This window comes from Aplidium turbinatum, chromosome 3 (assembly GCF_918807975.1).
Source record: "Aplidium turbinatum chromosome 3, kaAplTurb1.1, whole genome shotgun sequence".
NCBI classification, from domain to species: domain Eukaryota; kingdom Metazoa; phylum Chordata; class Ascidiacea; order Aplousobranchia; family Polyclinidae; genus Aplidium; species Aplidium turbinatum.
In genome coordinates this window covers 46,494,293-46,520,740 of record NC_137474.1, presented here as the reverse complement: position 1 = coordinate 46,520,740, position 26,448 = coordinate 46,494,293, and the positions used below count along the sequence as shown (strand labels likewise).

Genomic DNA, 26,448 nt, shown 5'->3' with positions numbered 1-26,448 from the left:
GGTCGATGCTTTTTCCCCATTTTTGGTTGGAGAATGCGATCATCCAACGAAACTACACATTAGAATGGTAAAATTGAAGTTAGTTGCTTTCCACTTTCAATCATTTACTCGTACTTTCCAGGAAAAACAGACAAGCAATAAAATAATATCTGTTCTTATCCGTGCAGAGTGATGAGTGGTAGTTCTAGGTCCACAAAGTTTCACACTATTGTGCAATTTTGCATCAGTAGCCTAACTGTCAAATGCCTTGAAAAGATGACAACCCTGTTACACCACACGTTTAAAAAGCTTGTCAACTGCGCTGACTCAAAACAAGTGTTGCCTCGCTTTGAAGTTGTAGTTGCATAAAAGCGTGGAATGTAATCGCTTTATTCAAGGAATATGTCAATATTCGACAACAGAAATCAGAAAAGCCTTAGCAAAATTAATAGAAACGATAAAATCGAAGCTGATGAGCTAATTAACTTAGCTTTCCTTAACAGTGTTATTATGCACATGTTCCTGGCTTGTTAGGATACTATAATGTCCGCGCCTGCGTCTGCTGTTTCTCGTCGGCAGTGTTTAAATAACCCGGATTCCTTTTGCTATATTTGTGCCAATTTTACTATTCCTAGCCAAAAAAAAGACGTCAATGCATTTGTCAAACAAGCGTACTTTGCATATTTTAAAATACAACTTGGTGACCAAGATAAGTCTTGGGCACCCTACAAGGTATACAAGCAGTGTATCGAGAGTTTGCAAATGTGGACCAAGGGAGCACGTGACAAATTGGCATTCGGTATACCCATGGTTTGGCGAGAGCATAAACATCATTACACAGACTGTTGCTTTTGCTTGGAGCAAACTTCATGGTATAACAAGAAAAACAAACGTAAAATTGAGTACCCAAGTCTTTCATCCGTTATACGTCCAGTGGCTCATTCAGCTAAAATCCCAGTTCCAGTTTTCGTTCAAACACCTTCGCTCGAAGATTTGGGTCATGATGAATGTCTTAGTGATGGCAAGCCTAATGATGCAGATTTTGAAATTTAAAATGATTCAGAACGTGGAGTATTCCATCAACATGAGTTGAATGATTTGGCACGAGATTTAGGACGGGGAACAAAAGCTTCTGAACTCTTGACATCCAGACCAAATGAGATAATTTTACTTAGAAAAGGAACGAAGGTATCGTACTTTGGATCCAGGGAAAATGCGTTTTTACCGAACTTTCGAAGTGACAGTAGTTTTGTGTATTGCCATGACATACAGTGGGGGGGGGGGGGGGGAAGAACAGTCACCTTCACGCGGTCCTCCCTGTAAGTAGCATTCTAAAAATGCAAAACGAAAACTGTCAAAACCGAACCTCGACCCAGAGCGCTCTGCACAAGACCCCACGAGAACCGCTCTTTTTCAGAGCGCAGCAGTCTCACTGTCGACAAGTACCGTCATCTCACCATCTTACAGCTGAACGCTGAGGGTATCACATCCAGCAAAATTGATGTGATCGAGCAGCTCGCTCATAAGAACTGAGCTCTTGTCATCCTCCTCCAGGAGACCCACTGCGCTCCTGCAGACAAGCTAGTAATTCCACACTATTCACTAGCTGGGTCTACCCAAAGCAGGAAACATGGCCTCGCCACGTTCGTCCATGAGAGCTTGAACTGGACGCTTGCAAACTCCTCCTTCAATGAAGAAATAGAATGGGTTTGTGTGAGCATTGAAAATTACAACATCATCAATGTATACAAGCCATCATCCTCACGCCTGAACCCATCATCTATTCCCGCATTCCCTTCACCCAGTATCTATGCTGGTGACTTTAACTGCCAGCACACCGACTGGGGTTACAAGTACATCAACAGTGACGGAGAATGCCTGGCTACTTGGGCTGCGAACAACATCTTCGCCCTCCTTTACAACCCAAAAGATCCAGCCAGCTTCTGGTCCGGACGCTGGGGAACGGGCACAAACCCTGACCTGGCCTTTGCAAGCATGGACACAGACAACTCTCTTCCTGACAGACGTGTGCTAGAGAAGTTTCCACTTTCCCAACACCGACCTTCGCTCATCACTGCCCCTAAGCTTGTCTCTCCCATCCCAAGTGCCCCAGTGAAGCGATGGAACTTTAGAAAGGCCAATTGGAATCGCTATAGCCTTATAACCAATCAAAACGTGGCGGAACTACCATCACCTTCTACCGTCAATGGAGATGAGGCATACCATGACTTTTGCCGTGATATCAAATCCGCAGCTAAACAAGCTATCTCTCGCGGTCACCGAAAGAACTACACGCCGTGCTGGCATTCTGAGTGCGAAACTTTATACCGCTCTTATGTTCGTGCCTGACCAGGTGCTGCCTCTATCCCAGCCGCAACAAGACTGCTCGATCGGCTTGACTCACGGAGGCTAGACCGATGGAAAAACACCGTCAACTCTATCGACTTTACACACTCTAGCCGGATAGCATGGAGTACTGTCAACAACCTTACAGACCGTTCAGCACGCCCTCCCCGCCAATGCCCCGTTACTGCCAATAAGATCGCATCAGAACTAGTTAAAAATGGGACCTACAAAATAGGTGACCGCAAGTTCTCCAAACTTGTAAAGAGGGAAACGTCTGATCTCTGGAAAATCCCAACACCAGACAAGGAAAGCATTTCTGGTGAAATTACATCGGATGAGTTCTCCATCGCCCTACAATCAACCAAGACCCGTAAGGCTCCTGGTCCCGATAACATCTGCCTCAAACTTGTACTCCATGCTGGCACCGCCATGAAGTCTTGGCTGCGCAAACTCCTGTCTTCCTCCTTACGCCAACTCAAGATCCCCAAAAGTTGGAGACGAGCCAAAGTAGTCGCAATCCCTAAGCCTCATAAGCCACAAAAGGATCCGAAAAGCTATCGACCTATATCTCTTCTCTGCATCCCTTTTAAAATCTTCGAACGTCTAATCTAGACTCGAGTAGAACCAATTAGACCCACTCTTACCCCGGGAGCAAGCTGGTTTTCGACGTGGAAGATCTACTGTAGACCAAGTCACTCTCATGACTCAAGACATCGAAGACTGCTTTGAGGTAAAGAAGACGGCTGGTGCTGTGTTTCTTGACTTCACAGCTGCATACGACACCGTATGGCATCAAGGCCTCACCTGCAAACCCCTTCGCCTGCTCCCGGACAGGCACATGGTCCGCATGATCATGGAGCTCGTTTACAACAGAAGATTTTCTCTCACCACCGGAAGTGGTAAGCCAAGCAGGTTACGACGTCTTAAGAATGGCGTCCCTCAGGGATCTGTCCTGGCCCCCTTTCTATTTAACATCTACACCCACGACTTACCAAACACAGTATCCGCAAAGTATGCATATGCCGACGATTTAGCCATTATACACCTGTCGAATCAATGGGAAACATTAGAAGGGACTTTAAACCAGGACGTGTCGACACTTTCGGAATACCTTCAGAGATGGAGACTGAAGCTCAGTGAAACCAAAACAGTGACGACAGCCTTCCACTTAAACAACCAGGAAGCGAAGCGTGAGTTCAAGATCAACGCCAATGGAAAAACCTGCCTTTCTGCCCCAACCCTAAATATCTAGGGGTAGTCCTGGACAGGTCGCTCACTTACCGTCAGCATTTGGAGTCATTAGGCAAACAGATCTCAACACGCACAGCTTTGCTAAGGTGTCTGGCCGGCTCAGGCTGGGGAGCCAGAGTTGACACTTTGCGCATTGCCACCATTGCGCTAGTTCATGCTCCAGCAGAATACTGTGCACCTGTCTGGAGCCGCAGTGCCCACTGCCATCAAATCGACACTGCCATAAATGACGCCTTGCGTATCGTGACAGGATTTCTGCGACCTACACAATCGGACAATCTCCCTGTCCTTGCAGGTATCCAACCAGCTGAGCTTCGTCGCGAAGAAGCCATCCTGTCTCTTTCTCGTCGCGCTACAAACCCCAACCACTTGCTCCACTCAAGTCTCTACGAGTCTGCGAGCATGCAACCTCGGCGACTAAAATCGAGACACCTATTTGTATGTGCCGCACAACTCCTGATGAAAACCGCTGAAGACCAATTCATCAGTGCGGCTTCCTGGGCAGACCACCAATGGAGCTCGGAGTGGAAGAAGAACTCCTCAAGACTCCAAAGCTTCATTGCCAACACCAGCCACCACCCAACCGGAATGCATTTGCCAAGGAAGGCCTGGGTGCGGCTCAACCACCTGCGTACTGGCGTTGGACTATTCCGCTTCAACATGCACAAATGGGGGATGGCTCCATCCGCGATCTGTGAGTGTGGCAAGGAGGAACAAACCGTAGACCACACCATCTGTAACTGCGCCATCTACCATGCGCCAAATGGTGTGCGTGGTCTGCGTGAACTGGATGACAAATCAATTGAATGGCTGCTCGACACCTGCCCAAACATCTTGACCGCGTCGCCGCCACTGCCCAAGGGTGGTAAAAGGCAGAGCCCTCGACCCTTGAAGTGGTGAAGAAGGTTCAAACGAAGAAGAAGACATACAGTAAGGTATTCCGTTTTGCAAAAAGTTTTTAGAAATTAGTCCGGCTATGTGTTACGGGTTTCCACCTTTTTAAAAATAATTTTGGCGGAGTTTTAAAAATTTCCTGCCAAAACTGTGGTTCTGCCGCCATTTTGAAAAAATAGCCGCCAAATAAGATATCATGAAAGTCTACAGCCTTAAAAAAGCCTTAAACTAGCGTAATGTGATCATATAATACGTCGATTAGCCTACAGGGTTTTCGGGGTCGCAGAACACAAATTTGGAGTCAAAAACGCTCTACAGCAACAATTTTGCAGAGTGAATTTTGACATATTGATGTGACCACACTGTTTTGGACTGTAGATTTACATGAAAAGAGCATCTTATTGTCATTTTAACCTTGAAATACATGTATGCATACATTTTTCTAGTCTGTGTTATTATATCAATCAGTATGAGGGAAAAATTAACACGTACTTTCTCGTGTACTTCAGATCCGATGAAAACCTTCCAACCAGTCTGCATTAACTTGTACTTTCTGTAGTTACTAACCTACCTACTTACTAACTATTCGATGGCAACAGAGTATCCCACGAAAGGCCAAAAGGTTCGAAAAACGGGAAGTAAACTCTCCCAACTGGGTAAATTCCTTACTTCTACAAGACGAAGATCATCACAAGCTACAGTAACTCGAAGAGTAGCTAGTGATCCTACGCAAGTTACAAGATTCAGATATGTTATGCCACTGAATGAGACGTCCAGTGAAGCACACCGGTCATTGGCACAAAGATCCAAAAAAAAGTAGGCCTACTCTGAATATATGTAAGACTACCTCGCGGTCAATTCTCATGCATTCTGGTATCATTGACATCTGAAAAATCAGCTCCAGCGAGATCAAATAGGTTGAGCATTGGGCAGAGATTCTCTGCAGAAAAAACGGGTCTTAGCTAGAGAAAAACGATACAGTGCCGCTGGTGAAAGGAAACAGAAAGAGGATGTTGCTGACAATCTGAAAACAGAAAACATTCCTTTAAGTACAGATTGTTTTGTCTGTCGTATCCAGGCTTACACCTGGTGGTTGAAGATTTAGATTAAGTGGACAGGAAGGCAAGGAAGCCAATCTTCATGTCCACTTTCAGGCATGCCTTTAAGTGTCCTGTTAAAGACACAGCCGCATGCTCCCGAGCGGTGTCGAACCATTCCCCCCCGATTGCCGTTCCAGGGCTCTCACCACTCGGCCATACAGCCGAAAGATAAAGAAACAGAAAGTAACAGTAACAAATGGAAAGCTCCTAAAAGGAAGAGAAAGAAAATGGATATTATGTCGCCTACAGCTTTAACATCTGATCGACTTGGATTGAACTATCTGCAAAGAACATGTTCGTGGCTGCTGTGGCTCAAACATCCGGCATACAATTTGAAGATACTAATATCTCAGTCACAACAGCTCATAGACTAGCTAATAAGACTAGGTCCTCTCACTCCAAAAATATCATAGATGAGTTCCAGGCCCATGATTTGGCATAATAATTCACTGAGACGGTAAGATTCTGAAAATGAGAAGAAATGTTTCATCAGAACGGTGCTGCGTATAAAGAGTGAAGTCTCCAGAGATCGTTTCTTCTTGTGATGCTTCCACACGCCACAGGGCAGATACTTCTTTGGCAACAAGGCGGGATGCCTTGCGGTCCTTTGTCTTGTACACCCCGTTCTGCACTAGCTGAGAAGCGATGGCATTAGCAGAAACGGGGCACTGACGAGGGGAGTTTGCTGAGCGTCCAGTGAGGTTATTGATGATGCTCTATGCTTTGCGGCTTGAATGTGAAAAGTCGATGGTTTGGACAGCTTCGTTCTATCGCTCAAGCTTCTTTGTGTCCAGCCGCTCAAGTAGTCTGGTGGCGGCGGTGTTAGAAGCAGCACCACTTGTGGCGGCTAGGTAGGAGCGATAGAGAGCTTCACACTCAGAGTTCCAGTTTGGTGTATAGCTGGTTCGATGGCCACGTGGTATTGTGGCCTTTGCCGCAGTTATTATGGCATTGCAGAAGTCTTGGCATGCCTCGACTGCGTTGCATGTTTCACTCGATGGTAACTTTGCAGCAGACTCATTGGTCAGGAGGCTGTATTGATTCCAATCGGTATTTTTAAAGTTCCATCGCTTCACCGGTGAACTCGGGACAGGAGCGACAAGTTTTGGGGCGATGATGAGGGACGTCCGGTGTTAGGACTGCGGGAACGTTTCAAGCACACGTCTGTCTGGAAGAGAGCTGTCGACACTCGCGAAGGCCAAGTCAGGGTTTGTCCCTGTTCCCCAGCGGCCGGAGTGGAAACTGGCTGGTTCCTTTGGATTGAATAGGAGGGCAAGATGGTTTGTAGAGGACCAGTCAGCCAGCAATTCTCCGTCGCTGCTTGTGTTTCTGTAGCCCCAGTCGATGTGCTGGCAGTTGAAATCGCCAGCGTAGAGACTGGGGGAGGAGAACGTTGGAAGGATTGGTAGCAACATTCGCGAGGGTGGGGGCTTGTAGATGTTGACGATGTTGTAGTCTGAGATACAAATGCACACCCACTCAATTTCTGCATCAGTTGTATATTGGTCGACAAAGGTCCACTTCAGGCTCTCATGCACAAACGTGGCAATGCCGTGCTTCCTGCTTAAGGTAGACCCGGCTAGCGTGTAGTTGGGAATAGCTAGCCTATCTGCAGAGGTGCAGTGGGTCTCTTGGAGAGGGGTGACGAGTGCCGGGTTGGTATGGGAAATCTGCTCCACAACTTTGATCTTGCTTGTTGTGTAGCTTTCTATGTTGAGCTGCAGAATGGTGGGGCGTCTGAACTTGTCCATTGCCCCTTGCAGCTGTGCCGTCCGGGTGGAGGCTCTTTGTTGACAAGTTTCGTTTGGCATCTGCTTGGATGCAGATGTTACTCACAGGATGGGGCACGAAGAGCCACTTGTCGTCCATCGCTCCCGTTATTAGCGATTAATTAGCACGGGGATAAGTTAGCCCGTGACGTACTTTTCGCGTGCGAAAACAGCTCGTATTAAGATAGGGTTGAGTTAATTACTGATTTTATTGACAGGTGCTCTGACGAGAGCCACCGGCAAGCTCTCTTGCTTGTTGTGTAAAGGCACAGAGAACAGTTCCCAAATTACAAAAGAGCTACTTTAGCCAAACTCCATTTTTAAAGAAATTCGTCAAGAATTCATTGAATTGAGTGCTTGCATAACTCTGATATTGTGTTGATAAAATACTGGAATTGAAATCAATCAGGACTGAAGCATAAGGAATAACATGCAGAAGAAGCAGAGATGGATCATGTATGAGAGTGATTAACTAAATTTGTTTGTAAATAAACGGTGTCGTTATTTCAAAAGTTTGACAATATTTCAGGATGATTCATTCTGGAGTGAGGTATTCTTGGTCAGGTTGTGCCCAAATCTGTAAAATTTCACCATAGATTTTAAGTGGTAAAATTTCACTTTGCAAAATTGTTGTCGTAGAGCGTTGTTGACTTCAGATTTGTGTTCTGTGAACTCAAAAACCCTGTAATCGACATATCACATGATCACATTGCGCCTGTTGAGAAATATAACACCCTAATATACAGGGTTATCTGGAGGAAAAATTACGGTAAAATTACGTTTCGCTGGAGTCCCAAATAAAAAATTAAATCCATTCTCATTGTCTTACAACAATTATTCTTAAATCATCATCTCAACAACACTTCAAGACAATTTTCCACTTTCACTTTACTACGCTGAAGAGATCGGAAGATCGAAACACTGGCCACTGTCCGCAGTTACTTTTAATAATGACTTTTTAGACATTCTTTTTGGACAATAATGTCTTTTTAGACATTACTTTTAAAGAAATAAAAGAGTCAAAAGTCACTTTGTGTGGTACTAGTCACTTTGGATGTAAATTTCACTTTGTGTGGAACTACATGTACTTGAGAGGTTATTTTGTTTTATTCATTTTCTGGAGGAGTTGGGAATTTCGATTTACAACTCAATTGAATGGCAAGTGTTCATTGACAGTTCATAAAGGAGCTTAACTTTTCGAAGGTTGGGCTCCTGGAGTCTTGCTCAGTTTGGGGGGGGGAGCTGTCGATTCTTCTTATGCTTTAGGAGTGATATATCTGTTATTTTTTAAGGCACGGTTTCAAAATTAGGTATTCGCTTTGCAAAATGATTCACGCTGAGCATATCCCGAAAATCAAAACTATGTGGATTTTAGAACTGCTCATATACGTTGAAATGTTGATGTGACTTATGACTTTATAATTATGTTACGATTAAAGCAATTGTAGCGTGAGTTTACGCATTATTTTTTGGTAAAGTAATGAAGAACATGCATTTAGGATTAGTTAGGATTAACGAGTTCGGATTAACGAGACATGAGCCAAATTAATTACTTTTATCCAGTTGGTGGGAAAATTTGTAGAATATGAAATATTTCAGAGGATGTGCTGAGAAATGCCTTATATCTCTCAATTTAAAACCTTTATTCGCTCAAAATTTCAGCTCAATAGAGGTGAATAAAAGCTGTGAAAATTCAAGAAATCTCGTAGTCGCAGCATCAGTCGTTTTAGAGATGCAACTCTTGATAAAAAAAAAGTTGAATTGACAGCCCCCCCACCAACCTTAAAAGGGTTACAGTACGTACTTCTCCAAAATGGCAATTTATACTGTGCAGTTTCAATTGCACATTCAGTTAGTCTTCGTGAAGAATACGGAAACATAACAAGAGTCATTGAATAGTTGCAATATCACAAGCACAATTGGATCATATGTGTTGACCTTAAAATGGTATGTTTTCTTCCTGGTCAGCATCACGGATACACAAAGTACCCCTGCTATTTGTGTATGTTTGACAGCAGAACTCGAGATCAGCACTGGGTGGAGAGGAACTGGCCTCCGAGATCTGACCTTAAACTTGGTGATCCCAATTACATGATCCACTTGTTCACAGAGAGAAAATTATTTTCCCACCTCTGCATATAAAGCTCGGCTTATTGTAGCAATTCGTTAAAGCATTGTCAACTGAAAGCAGCTGTTTCAATTACCGCGTTTTGGCTTTTCCTGGCCTGTCAATACAAAAAAAAATAAAGCTGGTGTATTATTTGATGGTCCACAAATTCGGCAACTCATCAAAGATAAAAGTTTCAGTGGTTCAATGTCAGAATTGGAAGAAAATGCGTGGTCATCATTTAACCATATGTTAATACGAGCTTTTTCGTACGCGGAAAGCACGTCACGGGCTTTCTTAGCCCCTTGATAATTAATCCCAAACAACGGGAGCTATGAAAATCACAGAGCCAACAAATTTATTGAAATGAATTTTTTGAGATGAAAAAACGTCGGAAAGTCGGTTTTTATTCTAATTTCCCGAAAATAGCTTCAAAATTGAAATTTTTGAATTATAACATAAAGTAATGCTAAACTAAACAAAAAAATTACTTTTTCTCATAAATATAAAGCATTTTCGGACGTTTTTATATTTAAAAGCAATTGCACTAACATTTATATTGCACTTACATTTACATATGTACTGTATAACTAGCATTGCACGAAGAAGTCCAGCCACCTGAGAAGAAATGCTTATTGTGAAGGGCAGGAAGGTAGAAAAATGACCAGTTTAGGTTTAGAAAATTCGCAAAGAATAAAAGCTAGAAGTCAAGAAATTTCACATTTGCAACATATTTCCTTCTGTGAAATACTTCACTACTAGAGTGGGGGTCCTCATGTAGCCCCGTGTCGCTACAGATAGGGTTAAAAACCTTGTCAAGTCATTTCTTGGGAATACAGTCATAGAATTATTATATCGAAATTGTTCAGAAGCTATTGGAAAGCTACAATGATGTCGCCTGCAACATGAGCATCAAGATGCATTTTTTGCATAGCCATCTTGATAATTTACAGGAAAACCTTGGTGCGGTCAGCGATGAGCATGGAGAAAGATTCCACCAAAATCTGAAGGTGATGAAGGAAAAGTATCAGGAAAGATGGGATTTACATATGCTGGCTGACTATTGCTGGAGTGTTAAGCGAGACTGCCCATAGCTTGAACATGCCAGGAAAAGCTGCAGGCTTAATTTTTTGCCCTAAAACTCGCACTTTATTTATCCTGCAGAAGCAATATCCGTTTTAAGAAACAGAATAAAGAATGTTTATTTGAAAACCATTGAGTTACTTTCGGTTGCTTGTAGTTCTTAAAATGTTTTATGCAATAGTACTTCTTTGTGGGTTATGAGACAAAGTGTTTTTTTTGAGCTAGCTCAAAAAATTGACATGATAGAGAAAAATGGATGTCATTTTTGGATTAGACAAAAACAATTGTTAGATCAAAGTCAACAAAGAATGTGTTCCCTTGTATTAGAAACAAATTCTACATTTGTTGTATTTCTATATCATAATATATCATAAACTTCTTTCCGAAACTCCAAGAATAGCTTCCAGTTTTATGAAAACAAACTTCGCAAAAGTAGTTCTGACAGTATATATGTGAAGATGTTGACTTTCTCGTTTGTGTATTATAGGAGGACAATTAGGTTTGTTGTGTAAATTTTTTTATCAAAGATAATTTAATTGAATGGTATTGAAAACATTTGACATTTATAATTTGCATAATAGTTTCTTGTTTAATGATCATGTGCTCATCAGATTATAGACTTTGTCAAGTCTCACATAAAAAGCCATGACTCAAAATATCATAAATCATTTAATTTACTCTCTAGAACAATGGTTCCCAAAACTTTTTTTGTTTACCGCGCCATTTGAAAACTTATAAACACTCGTGGCGCCGTAATGAATTCAATATTATGTAACTTTCAAGTTGTAGCCTACTGTATAAGCTGCTGGTACCATACTCTGCCCTTTTGACCTATGATAGTTTGACTAGTCTTCTAATTGAATTCTGATTGATACCAGCCGCACAAAAATCCTAGCCACACGATCTGCTGTTTCGCAAAAACTCATTTTCTTTGCACACTGCATGTTACTTGACAACAAACTTCCTTTGAGACATGTATTTGCACATTTGGATGGATCAACTGGACCACGTGGATTTTCCGGTCCTATTGGAAAAGTACTTGCCTCGTATATGGAGCATTTTCCCAAACAGTTCGAGAGGATACCTTTCACAGATCCTTTGCCAACCATAGATATGATGGACTTTACAGATCAACGTTATTTGAAGGAAATGTGTGATGCCATAGACAAGGGTGAATGTCCTATACATTTAGCAACACGCATTCCTGGTCTTCTCAGTCATTCACGATGGCTAACCACTGCGAATAGAATCCTGAGCTGTTACGTCGGTGTTAACGGTCCATCTGAAAATCTAAAGACGCTTATGACATTCATAATCAGAGTTTATGCACCGATGTGGTTTACCATTAAATATAAGCCATCATGCAAAGATGGTACGAAACATATACATCTGATAACAAAGAGAACAAGGTACTTTACTAGCGACTTAAAAGATATTGTGGATACTCCAGAGAAATGGGTACTTTGCACACCCAGAAAACATTACGTTGGCCATGATCACAGATGAGAGGCAGATAATCCATGAGCTTGGACTTAGGCAAATTCAGAAAGCTCGATCAAGCTATCGCAAGATTGCGACGATTCTGCATTCTGCCCTTAAAATTTGATGCCAACAAATACTACGATATGGTTGACTGGCAGGCTCTCGATCTCACCAAGTTTCTGTAGCAAGAAATATCAGGGATAAGAACTACGAGACATGATTGCAGCTAAGACAACTCTAGAACTTTTATTCTCTCGATTTCCGTACAGCACACAGGAGGTGGAAAGGTGCGTCAAGTTGGTGACGGATGCTTCAGCTGCATTGTGCGGGTTAATTCGCGAGTTGGATTTATACGCTCACGCATTGAATCACGATAGGAAATGCTCAAGTTCGAATCGAAACGTGACTATTTCAACTAAAACGAGGAAGTTTGATGTATATTATCATTTCCATTGCATTGCAATAAATCTTCAGGCTCAATTCAAATTCAAATACATTTGCGTTTTCGATCGATAATAATGGCCTAGTGGCAGATAAACAATTTGTTCTATCGAAATACACTTTTACCACAGTGTTCTATATACCCAATGGCAAGTTTTGGCTACCCAAGCTAAGCAAAATAAAAGTGTTATACCCCCAAAATCGATCCACTGTAATGCACAATGAGCCTGAAAAGCACATTGATTTTATCTGAGTAAAGCGTTAACTTACAAGTTCAGTGGTAGTCTAGGTGTGCGCATGTCGGTCGTTTGTCAGGTTCTGTCGGAATACCAAAGTTCTACTCCTCACTAAAATAAGTAGATATTGTGATTGTTGTAATTATTTGGCCATGCTGTAACGTAACTTCAATTTTGTTGAATATTTTTTTGGTGTTTTACAAATTTTTATAATTACAAAAGTGTTCCTAAATTACACAAAAGTTGAAAAACAATGCAATAGACAAAAAAACATTTTATGCGCGAGAGAGGAGAACCACAAGAAACGCAACAATTTTCCCTTGCTATCAAACTTCTCTGGCAAAGTGTCGGAGCGTACCAGAGCGCCGCAGCGCCCAGTTTGGGAACCACTGCTCTAGAAAGTTTATTATTATTATTCATGTGTGACACTCAAATGAAAGTACAGCGTGTGCATATACAAAGCCAGGTTCGAATATCAGTTTGATTAAAGATTATTAACATTATCAACCTATTTGACTTTATCAACCTACTTTTCTCTCATCGGACTACTACCTCCTTCTCTCATCGGACTACCACTCTCTGTTTTTGAACACCCAAGTGATATAGGAATTCAGGACTCCAATGTCAAACACGTTCAGAAAAAGTTGGAAAGGCCATCTTGACATTCGTCTGGCACAAGAATATTCACTCACCAACTTGTCTGCATCCTCCACTCCGCCTTTTGTGCGGTTATATTCAAGTATCATGTTGGGTTTGGGTTGGGACTCTTGTTGTCAACCTCCTCGCGGTGAGTCCTGGTAACTGCACAAAACAGGCTAATGACAACAAACAGAGACACATCAGGGCGTCTCTGGGGTGGTAAAAGGATAAACCCTCGGCCTCAGAGAACGAAGAAAGAAGCCAGAAAAAGTCCCAACATCCTACAGCTTAACGTTGAAGGCCTTACGACTGCTAAAATCGATGTCGTACAAAGAGTTGCTCAACAACAAAAGGCCCTTATCATCATCCTCCAGGAGACCCACTGCCACAGCGCAGACAGGCTAGTGATCCCAAATTACTCACTAGCTGGGTCAATCCTAAGCAGGACACACGGCCTAGCCACGTTTGTCCACGAGAAGCTGAACTGGAGACTGGTTGAACAATCCCCTTCAGACTCAGAGATTGAATGGCTAACTGTGGACGTCAACGGCTACAAAATCGTAAACATCTACAAGCCACCTCCCTCGCCATTCACTCCGACGGCCATCCCAGTGTACCCCCACCCCTGCCTCTATGCTGGAGATTTTAATTGCCAGCACGTCGACTGGGGATACCGCATCACCAGTCCTTCTGGTGCATGTCTGGCTAACTGGACATCAAATAACAACTATGCCCCACTGTACAACCCCAAAGACGAAGCCAGCTTCACATCCGGGAGATGGGGCACTGGAACAAACCCAGACATGGCCTTTGCTAACACTGGCAACGACAATCAGCTTCCGGACAGACGTGTGCTACAGAAGTTCCCTCGGTCCCAACACCGACCTTCTCTCATTACCGCAATACTGCTCAAGACACCAATTCCGAGTGAACCAGTCAAGCGGTGGAACTTCCGTAAAGCCGACTGGAATCGCTTTAGCCTCCTTATCAACAAGTTCACAAATGAGTTACCTCCACCTAACTGTCACAACGTGGACGAGGCCTACCAGGACTTTTGCAACACCATCTTAACATGTGCCAAACAAACCATCCCTCGCGGTCGTAGAAGTAACTACACTCCGTGCTGGGATGCAGAGTGCGAGCGCCTCTATCAATCTTTTGTTAGCTCTTCAGATGGTCAAACAACACCCTCAGCCGCCAAGGCTCTTCTGGAAAGACTCGATGCAAAAAGAAAAGAACGCTGGACAGAGACCATCCAAGCTATCGATCTCTCGCACTCAAGCCGTACAGCGTGGAGCACACTCAATAACCTTACCGGACGATCAAGACAATCACCCCGACAATGTCCCATTCCTGCTAATAAGATCGCATCACAGGTAATAAAAAATGGGATATATAAGCCGTGTGATCGTACCTCCGATCGGTTTGTTACCAAAGAAGTGACAAAGCTTTGGAAGATCAACACACCTGACCAGGAGTGCATTTCTAGCTCCTTCTCACGGAGCGAATTCAATGCTGCCCTCAAGCACCTAAAACCTGGTAAGGCCCCTGGTCCAGATAGGATATGTCCAGAGCTTATCATCCACGCTGGTTATGTTCTAAAGTCTTGGTTATGCGATTTCCTGTCGTCCTGCCTGCGCCGCCTCAAGATTCCTAAAGTATGGAGAAGATCTCTGTTCGTCGCGATCCCTAAGCCAAACAAACCACTAGACGATGCAAAGAGCTATCGCCCCATCTCCTTGCTCTGCATCCCTTTCAAGATCCTTGAGAGACTGATCTACGCCCGTGTCGAACCAATAATCGACCCACTGCTTCCCAACGAACAAGCTGGATTCCGACACGGGAGGTCAACTGTAGACCAAGTCACACTACTAACTCAGGATATTGAGGAGAGTTTCTCAGCAAAAAAGAAAGCGGGGGCTGTTTTTATCGACCTAACAGCAGCCTATGACACTGTTTGGCACCGTGGCCTAGTCTACAAGCTACTCCGCCTACTCCCTGACAGGCACATGGTCAAAATGATCATGGAACTCATCCACAACAGGAGTTTTACCCTTACCACCGGAAGCGGAAAACCAAGTAGACTGCGGCGACTCAAAAACGGTGTCCCACAGAGATCAGTCTTGGCTACCCTCCTTTTCAACGTCTATACGCATGACCTACCATCAACAACATCTCACAAATATGCATATGCTGATGACTTGGCCATCTTGCACTCTGCGAAAGACTGGCAATCATTACAAACGACGTTGAGCCAGACATGACGACCATATCTGGATACCTTCATCAATGGAAACTGAAGCTCAGCGAAAGTAAAACTGTGACGGCAGCCTTCCATCTCAACAACAGGGAGGCAAAACGTGATCTGAAAGTGACCGTTAACGGCAAAATTCTGCCGCCCTGCCCAGAACCAACATACCTTGGGGTTACACTTGACAGGTCACTCACATACCGTCACCACTTACAGTCACTACGCAAAAAGCTGACATCTCGCGTCGCCCTGCTGAGACGTCTGGCAGGCACAACTTGGGGTGCAGGTGCTGACACCTTGCGCACTGCAACCCTGGCTTTGGTTCACTCCACTGCTGAATACTGCGCCCCTGCCTGGTGCCGCAGTGCCCACACCCGCCTCATCGACACCCCAATCAACGACGCATTGCGAATTGTGACTGGATGCCTGCGCCCAACTTCAACAGAGTATTTACCAATCCTTGCAGGCATCCAACCTGCTGAGCTTCGCCGAAAGGGAGCCATTATACACCTGGCTCGCCGGGCGGGGGATCCTGATCACTTGTTCCATGCAAAACTCAACATCCCACCTCAGGAATCTCCCAGGTAACTAAAGTCAAGACACCCTTTTGTGCCAGCTGCTGTTGAATTACTACAACCATTCAGCCATCGTGCCATCAGCGCAGCACACTTCATGGAAGACACTTGGAATGCAGCATGGTGCGCCACCGACACCAAATTACATGGTTTTATGCCCCACCCGGTGGCGCGCCTCCCTGGTATGGACCTTCCTCGGCCGACTTGGGTCAAGCTCAACAGAATCCGAACCGGAGTCGGTCGCTTCCACTCCAACATGCACAAGTGGGGTCTGGCTCCCTCATCGGCCTGCGAATGCGGCGCGGAGGAACAAACTGCTGACCATGTCGTTCTCGAATGTCCCATCTACAAGGCACCAAATGGAACGCATGGTATAGCAACGCTGGACGAAGCTACACTCACCTGGCTCTCCACCACCTGCCCTGAAATTTGATCTAGTCTCAAACGAAAGAAGAAGAATGTTGGGTTTCTTGTGATCTTCATTAGACAGTGAATCATCAAGATACTGAGAAGATAGTAAACGAACCGTCTTGTTTTTTTTAGGCACATAGCTTACAACTGACAGTTCATCTGAAAAGATAAAGTTTGACGATAAAACATATCGTGCCTTCGCAACTTCCATAACTGCACTTATTTTCTCAGTGTTTCTGTCTTGGTGATGTTTTTCTGGAGCAAAAGTTCTGCAGTTGGCACTGATGTAAAAAATTATCTGTGATGACACTTCTTCCAGTTCCAAACAGTGATTTCATCATGCCACACACAACCAGACGTCCTTGATTTTTCTCTGGTGCACTCCCAGGAAGTTTTCCAGTAGCCTATAGACTTGGAGATTATACAGGTAAGTGGTTTTCACGTTTTCAGCTGCCCACACTTTAATTCCATACCTTGCTGGTTTTGATTTCATCTACTGTCTCATTGGACATTTCCCTCGGAAAGAGACTAATTTTTCATTTACCGTTACTTCTTCAAATGGCTTATAGAGTTTTTTGCAGTTTTCTACAAATCCATCACAAATGTCGCGAAAAGCTGCAAGTTTATTATTTTCTTTTTTTTGACCACGTGTTGATTTGTCATCAAATTTTCAAACTCTGGCAAAATGTAAGGACACTTTTTGCGTGAAGTTAACTGGATAACATTCAGCATTTGTAACCTAATATACCAAGGGGGGTCCCATCAGGACCCCAGGTAACGTTATGTTGTTTTTTTCATATGTTTCAAATAATGTTTTAATTTTTGTTGCACTATGCTGAACTTGCTTAAATTTATGACACATACAAAGATTAAGAGAAAAGCTGTTGCTCTAGGTAAGGCGAGAGATAAAAAAATTCACCTCTGGGGTCCCTATGAGACCCCACTTGGTATGTTAAGGGTTAAGACATGGTATATATTTGGTTTTGCTAGATAACTAGTTATAAGAAATGTAGTATGTTTGTATGGTAAAGGCAAATATATATTCTCGATGTTGACTTTAACCGCCTTATTGGCTTATTTAATGTTATGTGTTTGTATGATAAAACCTAATATATACTAAATGTTGACTTTGACCACACTATGTTGGTTTTGTAAACCTAAATTAAACCTAAAGTAAGCCTTTGTATTTCTCCCAGAACTGTGTAGCCTATCATTTCGTCACTTTAATCTGAAGATAACTTTGCTGATATCACAGAGGCCTGCTATGTTAAAGGCTATCGCCGATTTAAAATCAGTTAGCCTACTGGTAGCCTTCTTGATTACCATGCCTTCATTTAAGGCTACCGTACTAGGCTACATCGGCTACACAGCATCTGGTGAGGTTGATTAGAAATGATCAAACACACTGAGTAGCGTGCTCCCGGGCCTCTGCTTTAAAATCTTATTAACCGTATGCAAACTAAGCTATTTAGCGTACCGTGAAGAACAAAGAAGAAGAAATTAAAAGAAGAATTACACTTGGTTGGCAGGCATTTGGAAGAGCGAGTTCAATATTTAAAAGTAAATTACCGATCTCAATGAAAAGGAAAGTATATAATCAATGCATTCTCCCAACAATGACATACGGAGCAGAAACATGGAACTTAACAAAAGCACTCACACTCAAACTACGCACTGCACAAAGATCACATGAAAAAGTACTCTTAGGCATTACGTGGAAAGACAGGAAACCAGCCAAATGGATACGACAACAAACACAAATCAAAGACATCATTGAAACAATAAAAAGTTTAAAGTGGAATTGGGCAGGACATATCATGCGAACAACCGACAACAGATGGACAAGAAGAGCTACTGACTGGATACCGCTTGACAATAAACGCAAACGAGGGAAACAGAAAACAAGATGGCGAGACGAACTCTACCAATTCGACAAACACTGGACACAAACATGCAAAGACAGACAAAATTATAAAGATATGGGGAAGGCCTTCATCCTGCAGTGGAATAAAAATGGCTGACAATGATGATGATGATGATGAAAGTCAACTAAGCCACCAATACATCAGTAGGTTACGAAAAATCAAACTGATTGGCGAGACGTAAATGATTCGGTATTTAATGAAAAGAAAAACTAATGTGTTCGGAGGGACATTTTTAGGCTAGCCTACATAATTAAGTTTACCTAGTGCTTAACAACATTTTAGCCCAATCTATTTTATCGAACGCTTTTAAATCCACTTATCGCAACTCAAGAGATATAAAATGTGGTGAAGTAGCCTGCTGCAAAGCTGCTGAAATTTTGCCTCTCACGTGACGATATCCTGTTAATGTGATTGGAGTAGACGAATATGTTAGGTTTCAGGAAATTATTCTTGCACAGATTAAAATATGTTAGGTTTTACCCACCAATGATCTCGAAAACCATACTACATTGGGGCATTAATTTTTGTCAGGAGATGCATGAAGTCTTACGTAGAAAAATGTAAAAAAGTCATTTTTAGCAAAATGGCGGATACTAGGTTTACCAAAATCACGGCAGCTAATGTCAATGTGAGCTAGAGTTTGATTAATTGTGGGCTTTTTTCTTTCTGTAAAAATTATTTGTGCAGAATATGTGCAGATTAAAATGTATTGGAATGGGACAGTACTTCACGGGACGCGCAACTCCTCTGTTCCGGTAACATTAGAAAGGTCAATTGCAAATTTGACATTTTTTATGCTTTGCTACTTCTACGCTACGCTTTGCTATTTAAAACCAACTTCAATCCTTTCAAATAACATTATTTATGTAAATCAGAAAAAAATGTAACCCTTCTGCGGATAAGACAAAAGCGGGTGTAGTTGCGCATCTCCATGATCTACAATCCCTATGATAGCATAGACAGAACTTCATAAAGCTCTGAGTTCTAAAAAATGTCAAGATCAGCTGATTGGCATCATTGTAGGGAAATTCCCTATGTTTTCCAAATGACGTAGCACATTACACAAACCCTTAAAACGCAAGTAGTGTAAACACGAGCTGTTTGAGTCAAAACGAAGAAGATAAGTATGTACTCTAAACCAGCCTTTATTCAGATTCAGCGCAAAGTTAATGAAATTGTTTTAGGCCATGCAGAACATTAATTAACATTGTAACTATGTAACTATTGCTAAATCAAATAGAATAACTATTTAAAAACTCTACAGCCTATTTCAAACTTACTGGGAAATATAATTTTTTATTAAATAAGGACAAGTAATTTGAAATAAATTTTTAAATAAGGACTTTCTGATGATCCTCAGTAAGAGTGTAAAAGCTTTTACACAGGTTTTAGTAATTATAGTTGATGTCATTTGCTCTGCTTGGTCTTTAGCAATTTTTTGTTGTATTACTAACATTTACTGTTTAAATGTTGCTAAATACTTACTGGTTGTTGCAAGCAAGCGATCGCATCTGAAATCATGATCAAGGCTTTACTGGTGAGGTAGCAAAATCTCAGAGTCAACTTTCTTATGTTTGGAATCGCTTCTGTCAACTTGGCGGCCACTTTATCCTCCATGGAATTGTTAGTAAGATCGAGCTCATCCATCTACAAAAACAAATGCATCATAACAAATAAGATAAATTGTTGAAGTAAATTAATTAATAATAAACTGCTCTGATACTAAATCAAATTTCAAGACGCTACAAAGAATATTACGATTTACGTCAAAAAAAAAAAAAATCCCAAATTGCGAAAAGTTAGATGAAATTTTGTTATTGAAATAATATATTCTTACAATTCCAAGCTGATACAAGTGGTATCGAAAATTCGAACCAATACTCGTGGTTGGAAATGCTGAGAAATTCAGGCCCAATTTGCAGAATAGAGATGGATGACATATGCAACATATCAATTGTGTGGAAACTAATCGATAGTTAATTGAACCTACCGCAACCAAAACTTGCGATCTTGCCAATTTTTGGCCATGGATAAGGATAAATAGCTGAGATTGAGCGAAAGAGAACATTTTGCAAAAAAGTGCAATATTAATTTTTTCTCAGTTATTAGGAAGCACGTGATTAATTGCCTCCTTTCTGAGTTTGCTACTGGTCCTGTCATACAACTACGTATATATAAATTTATTTTACAGTATTCTTACCGCATAACAATTAAGTGGAGCTGACACATTCAAATACTGGTTTCGCTTTTCTATTGCACTTTGTTGACAAACTAAAATTATATTCCTTTTTAGAGGTTCATAGGCTAAGTATCTCAGGCACACTTTGCTATGGACATTTAAGAGTATCGCGTATCCCTGCTGATTGCAATTTGATTTGCATCATATTTGTGGACTTATCGGACGCACAATGACTCTTCTATGATTGAAATTTCAAGTCTTGAACTTTCAACTTCATCGATATGAAGTGACATGATAGAGAAATTGAACTACAAAATTCTTGTTTTCCCATGGACTATCTGAGATGAAGCTGAGCATTCTTTCTCGTAGTTTTTATGCTTGAATTTTTTTGCTAAGAAAACATAGCAGTCGTCGTCGTCGCGGTCGTGTGAGCCTCTGGGGACGAGGGTCTATCCTTTTACCACCCCAGATTCACGATATTTCCGGACTACACTGGAAGGCTACTAGAGAGCAGCCAGTCTTTAGTTTCATCATCAATGACACGCAGACCTTCCACTCCATTAGGTTGCTTGAAGATGGAACAGTCATTGATGATGTGGTCTGCGGTCTGTTCCTCGGCACCACATTCACAGAGAGAGGAATAGGCCAATCGGCACCTCGTTCCTCGGCACCACATTCACAGAGAGAGGAATAGGCCAATCCCCATTGGTGCATGACTGAGCGAAAAAGCCCGACGCTCATACGGAGACGGTTGAGGCGCACCCATGCCTGTCTTGGTAGTGTTAGACCGTTGGGCGTGTGTCGGCGACGGGGATGAACGAATAGAGTCTGGTGGCGCTTGACTTCCATTCAGAACTTCATTTATGGTCCGCCCAAGTAGCCGCAGAGATGTCTTGTACATCAGCTTCGTTGATGAGAAGTTGAGCGGCTGGCACGAATGGGTGTCTTGATTTCAGTCAACGGGGGTGCTCGTTTGGGAGAGCAGATATTTTGTGGTGGAAAAGGTGGTTAGGCTCCAGTGCCCGTCAACCGAAGGACAGAGTGGCTTCTTCGCGACGAAGCTAAGCAGGTTGGATGCCAGCGAGAATGAGGAGATTGTTCAGTGGTGTGGAACGCAGGCATCCGGTAACTGTGCGCATGGCGCTGTTTATGGCAGTATCAATGTTATGACAGTGAGCACTGCGCAGCAAACAGGTGCACAGTACTCTTCTGGAAGAGTAGACAAGGGCTAAGTCTGCTATACGCAAAGTGTCAGCACTCGCCCCCCCAGCTAGAGCCTGCCAGGCGCTTGAGTAGCGCAGCGCGGGATGTGAGTTTCTTGCGCAGTGACACCAAATGGCGGCGGTATGTGAGCGATCTGTCCAGTGTCACACCACAGATCCCTGTGGGACGCCGTTTTTCAGGCGTCTCAGTCTGCTTCGCCGTGAGCTACCGGTGGTAAGGGTGAAGCTTCGATTCCTGACAAGTTCCATAATCATATGAAACATATGTCGGTCAGGAAGCAGGCGAATCAGCTTGCAAGTAAAGCCGCGATGCCATACGGTGACATAGGCAGCTGTGAGATCTAAAAACAAAGCGCCAGCTTTCTTTTTTGCCTCAAAGCAATCCTCGATGTCTTGAGTTAAAAGTGTGACCTAATCTACGGTGGATTTTCCGCGACGAAACCCAGCTTGCTCTTTTGGAAGGAGCTGGTCGATGATTGGGTTGACGCGGGCATAGATCAGTCTTTCGAGGATCTTGAAAGGAACACAGAGGAGGGATATCGGACAATAAATCCTTGTGTCCTCTGGTGCCTTGTGTGACTTAGGGATCGCAACTACTAAAGCTCCGCTATATTTTTGGGATTGTGAGGTGGTGCAGGCAGGAAGAAAGGAATCTACGTAACCAGGACTTTACGGCATGGCCAGCATGGAGCACAAGCTTAGGGCAGATCTTATTTGGCCCTGGAGACTTGTGTGGTTTTAGAAGCAGCACCACTTGTGGCACCTAGGTATGACCGATAGAGAGCTTCACAATCAAAGTCCCAGCATGGTGTATAGCTGGTTCGATGGCCACGTGGCATTTTGGCCTTTGCCGCAGTTATTATGGCATTGTAGAAGTCCTGGTATGCCTCGTCTGCGTTGCATGTTTCACTCGATGGTAACTTTGCAGCAGACTCATTGGTCAGGAGGCTGTATTGATTCCAATCGGCTTTTTTGAAGTTCCATCGCTTCACCGGTGAACTCGGGACAGGAGCCACAAGTTTTGGGGCGATGATGAGGGACAGCCGGTGTTAGGACCGCGGGAACTTCTCAAGCACACGTCTGTCTGGAAGAGAGCTGTCGACACTCGCGAAGGCCAAGTCAAGGTTTGTCCCTGTTCCCCAGCGGCCGGAGTGGAAACTGGCTGGTTCCTTTGGATTGAATAGGAGGGCAAGATGGTTTGTAAAGGCCTAGTCAGCCAGCAATTCTCCGTCGCTGCTTGTGTTGCTGTAACCCCAGTCGATGTGCTGGCAGTTGAAATCGCCAGCGCAGAGACTGTGGCAACATTCATGAGGGTGGGAGCTTGTAGATGTTGACGATGTTTTAGTCTGTGATACAGATGCACACCCACTCAATTTCTGCATCAGTTGTATATTGGTCGACAAAGGTCCACTTCAGGCGCTCATGCACAAACGTGACAATGCCGTGCTTCCTGCTTAAGGTAGACCCGGCTAGCGTGTAGTTGGAAATAGCTAGCCTATCTGCAGAGGTGCAGTGGGTCTCTTGGAGAGGGGTGACGAGTGCCCGGTTGGTATGGGCAATCTGCTCCACAACTTTGATCTTGCTTGTTGTTTAGCCTTCTATGTTGAGTTGCAGAATGGTGGGGCGTCTGAACTTGTCCATTGCCCCTTGCAGCTGTGCTGTCCGGGTGGCATATTTACAAAATGTTCCCTATTTTGTGCCTATCTCGAAAACTGACCAATCAGAAGCCGTATCGCTTTCTTACGTCATTGCGTCATTTACGTTTTATTTCTTGATTTTTATCTTGTTGTCTTAGGCTACGTTTACATGATAGGCGAAATGAAATTGACCGAAATGAAATCTCAAAGCGGCCTGAAAAAGGTTTTTTTCACATTACATCTCTTTGCTGCTGCTTTTGGTTTCGGGCGAAAGGAATACAGCCTCTACGCATGAGTGATTTTCGCGCTTGTAACTAGGCTACTGAGTACGCTAAGAACAAAAATGGTTCTTCTACCAAAAAAACATAGATTCGGCAATAAAACATGCAATTCTAAAGGGTACATTAACCAATACTGAAACAGCACAAATGTTTTCAAAGTTCTTTTGGGTCAATAGACTGACATCACAAGTTCAGAACAAATTTGCTTGTGTTCTTCAAGAATGGACTACAGTAGCATAATTTATGGCTATTTTTTGCTCTTTAGGCCACTATTCCGGAGGGTCAATTGCCCTCTTGATTAGAATTGAAATTGTGCTGAAATTTTGTTGACATTGAATTTGCGTTGTTTCTGTGTTCTGCGTGACGTGGCTTGCCTGGCTGCAAAGAGATTTCACAACTGATTGTCGCTTTTTGCTGCGTGCCGGGAGCCGTTGTTTCTGGTCACAATTTTGCCTTTGTGTTGGGTTCAATATTTAGTAAAGCAAGCTAGAGGAATGTGTGACCTTGGATTTAAGTTAAATCGTTTAGAATTAACCCCTATCTTCCTAGCGTCAGTTTAAACTGACGCTGGAAAAAATAATGTCACTCATACATAAAACATCATATAGGTCAAAATACTGTTTCCAGCGGCCCAAGAGAGAACTATCTACACAAAAAACGCTTTGAAATGTTTTAGACATTGCATAATATAATTTTATTAATAAAAACAACTAAAAAATATTTTCCTTTTTTTTAAATATATTTTCCACTAGTGGGCGCATTTGACAATCAAAAATTTCCACGTAAATAGCAGTTTTGTGCTGTTGAAGCAAACCTGGAGTTCTTCAAACTGTCGGTTTTAAATTAGTTCAGTTGTGTTTTTAAATGACCCTACACCCAGGCCCGTAGCCAGCCGAGGGCCAGGGGGCCTCGCCCCCTTGAAAAATGATTCCCCCCTGGCAAAACGCAAAACGGCAAATAAACAAAAGGAAAGGATCGATATGTCGCTGAATCGCTTGTCGCAGCGCGTTGGCGTTAGAGGCGGATTTATCGCGGAGCCGGAGATTCGGCGGATACGGCAAGGCAATAAATTATCTGGGATGTCATCATCCTCAATAAAGGCATTCAAAGACGAGCTGGCTCAGTGTACCCTCTTCGCTAGGGCGTATAACCAGCGTCACCAGCTAGAAGGGCGTTTTGTACTAGACTTGGCAGGTCGATTACCTGGATATGCGAAGAAAGACTTTTTGTACTATCTGAAAGAGCAATATGGTAGCACCGAGGAACCAAGCTTCCAAAGCCTAATGGATTTTGTAAATTGCGAAGAAACGTGTCGCTCTACGGACTTCGCCATACGCTTAATGGAGGAAGTCGTTGCTAGAAAAGATACAAAACGGTCGGCGAGTGATAATCACATTATGCGTATTCGTCAAACCTCAGCACAGCCTGTCAGAAATGCCACCCAAGGTAGCAGTCGCGGGTCTGGCTCTAGTTCTGGGAGCCGAGAAGAAACGTTTGGTAGCCGCTCTTTTGAGGGTACGAGGAAGGACATACTCTGTATCTATTATGAGAGTAGGAATAAGCAAGAGCGTCACAGACTACCCAATTGTCCTGACTTCCTAAACTTAACGCCGTCGCGACGCCGGGATGTCTTCGCCACGACTGGTCGTTGTCTAAACTGCCTACGTCTAGGACACAAAGCAAAAAACTGCACCCAATCATGTAATTGTAGGCGCTGCGCGAACATTTCCAATTTAAACACCATTATCTACTGCACGACGCCTATGTGAATCCTCAAAGAACATCGGGCAATGGCAATGGTCTTAGAACGGCACCTGCCGTTACTAATCGTATTGTAAGCATCGCTCATAAGAGGGCAGTGTTTAATCGGGTCACGGCTGCCCGGGTCATAAACCCATCTAATGGAGAGACCACTCTGGTTTACTGTCAACACGATCCAGGCTCTCAGCTCACATTTGTTTCAAGCCGATTGGTTAAAGAATTGTATCTAAAAGCCGCGGATAATGTCTCTTTCCGCATGGACACTCTAGCAGGCAAACAAGAAATACACTCTGAACTGGTTAAATTTAATATCCAATCCTTAGTTTCTGACGAAGTGTATGTTGATGTGGAAGCAGTGGTAAATGCACCTTGGAGTGACCATGTCGAAACATTGCCGCAGCATCAAGACTTAAATAGGTTTTCACATTTCGATAAAGTTGAATTGATTTCGTTACCTAACAAAATGTCGGTCGATATTCTAATCGGGAATGACCATGCTTACTTAATGCGAGTATTAGAAGAACGTGTCGGCATGACTCGAGAAGAGCCCCATGCTATTTTAACCCCACTGGGCTGGCTGGATAGTGGAGGTCGAGGTTCTATGATCTCTGGTGATTCTAAAGTACGTCGTGTTGCCATTAATGGTAACGTCGCTGAGGAGTCACTTCGTCTTGACAGTTGTGATGCGCATGAGAGTGAAATCAGTCGTTTAAAACATGTAATAAAGGATTTAACCCTAACAGATGAAACGATAGAACTGTCTCGCAATGATGTCATAGCACAAAAATTTGTTGAGACGCAAATGAAAGTTGAAGATGGGACATTTGAAATGCCCGTACCGTTAAAAACCGACTTTGAATTACCGGATAACCACTCTT

At 43.1% G+C, this 26,448-nt stretch overlaps 1 protein-coding gene across 2 annotated transcripts in view; it reads right to left on the bottom strand.

Annotated features, from left to right (window-relative positions):
• LOC145767122 (NACHT, LRR and PYD domains-containing protein 13-like) overlaps window positions 1–26,448 on the bottom strand; it is a 207,471-nt gene that overhangs the window by 129,040 nt on the left and 51,983 nt on the right. For both annotated transcript variants that reach the window (XM_082578884.1, XM_082578885.1), the window contains exon 6: window positions 19,975–20,136. In XM_082578884.1, the coding sequence (XP_082435010.1) occupies window positions 19,975–20,136 (162 nt within the window). The remainder of the gene's footprint in view (window positions 1–19,974; window positions 20,137–26,448) is intronic.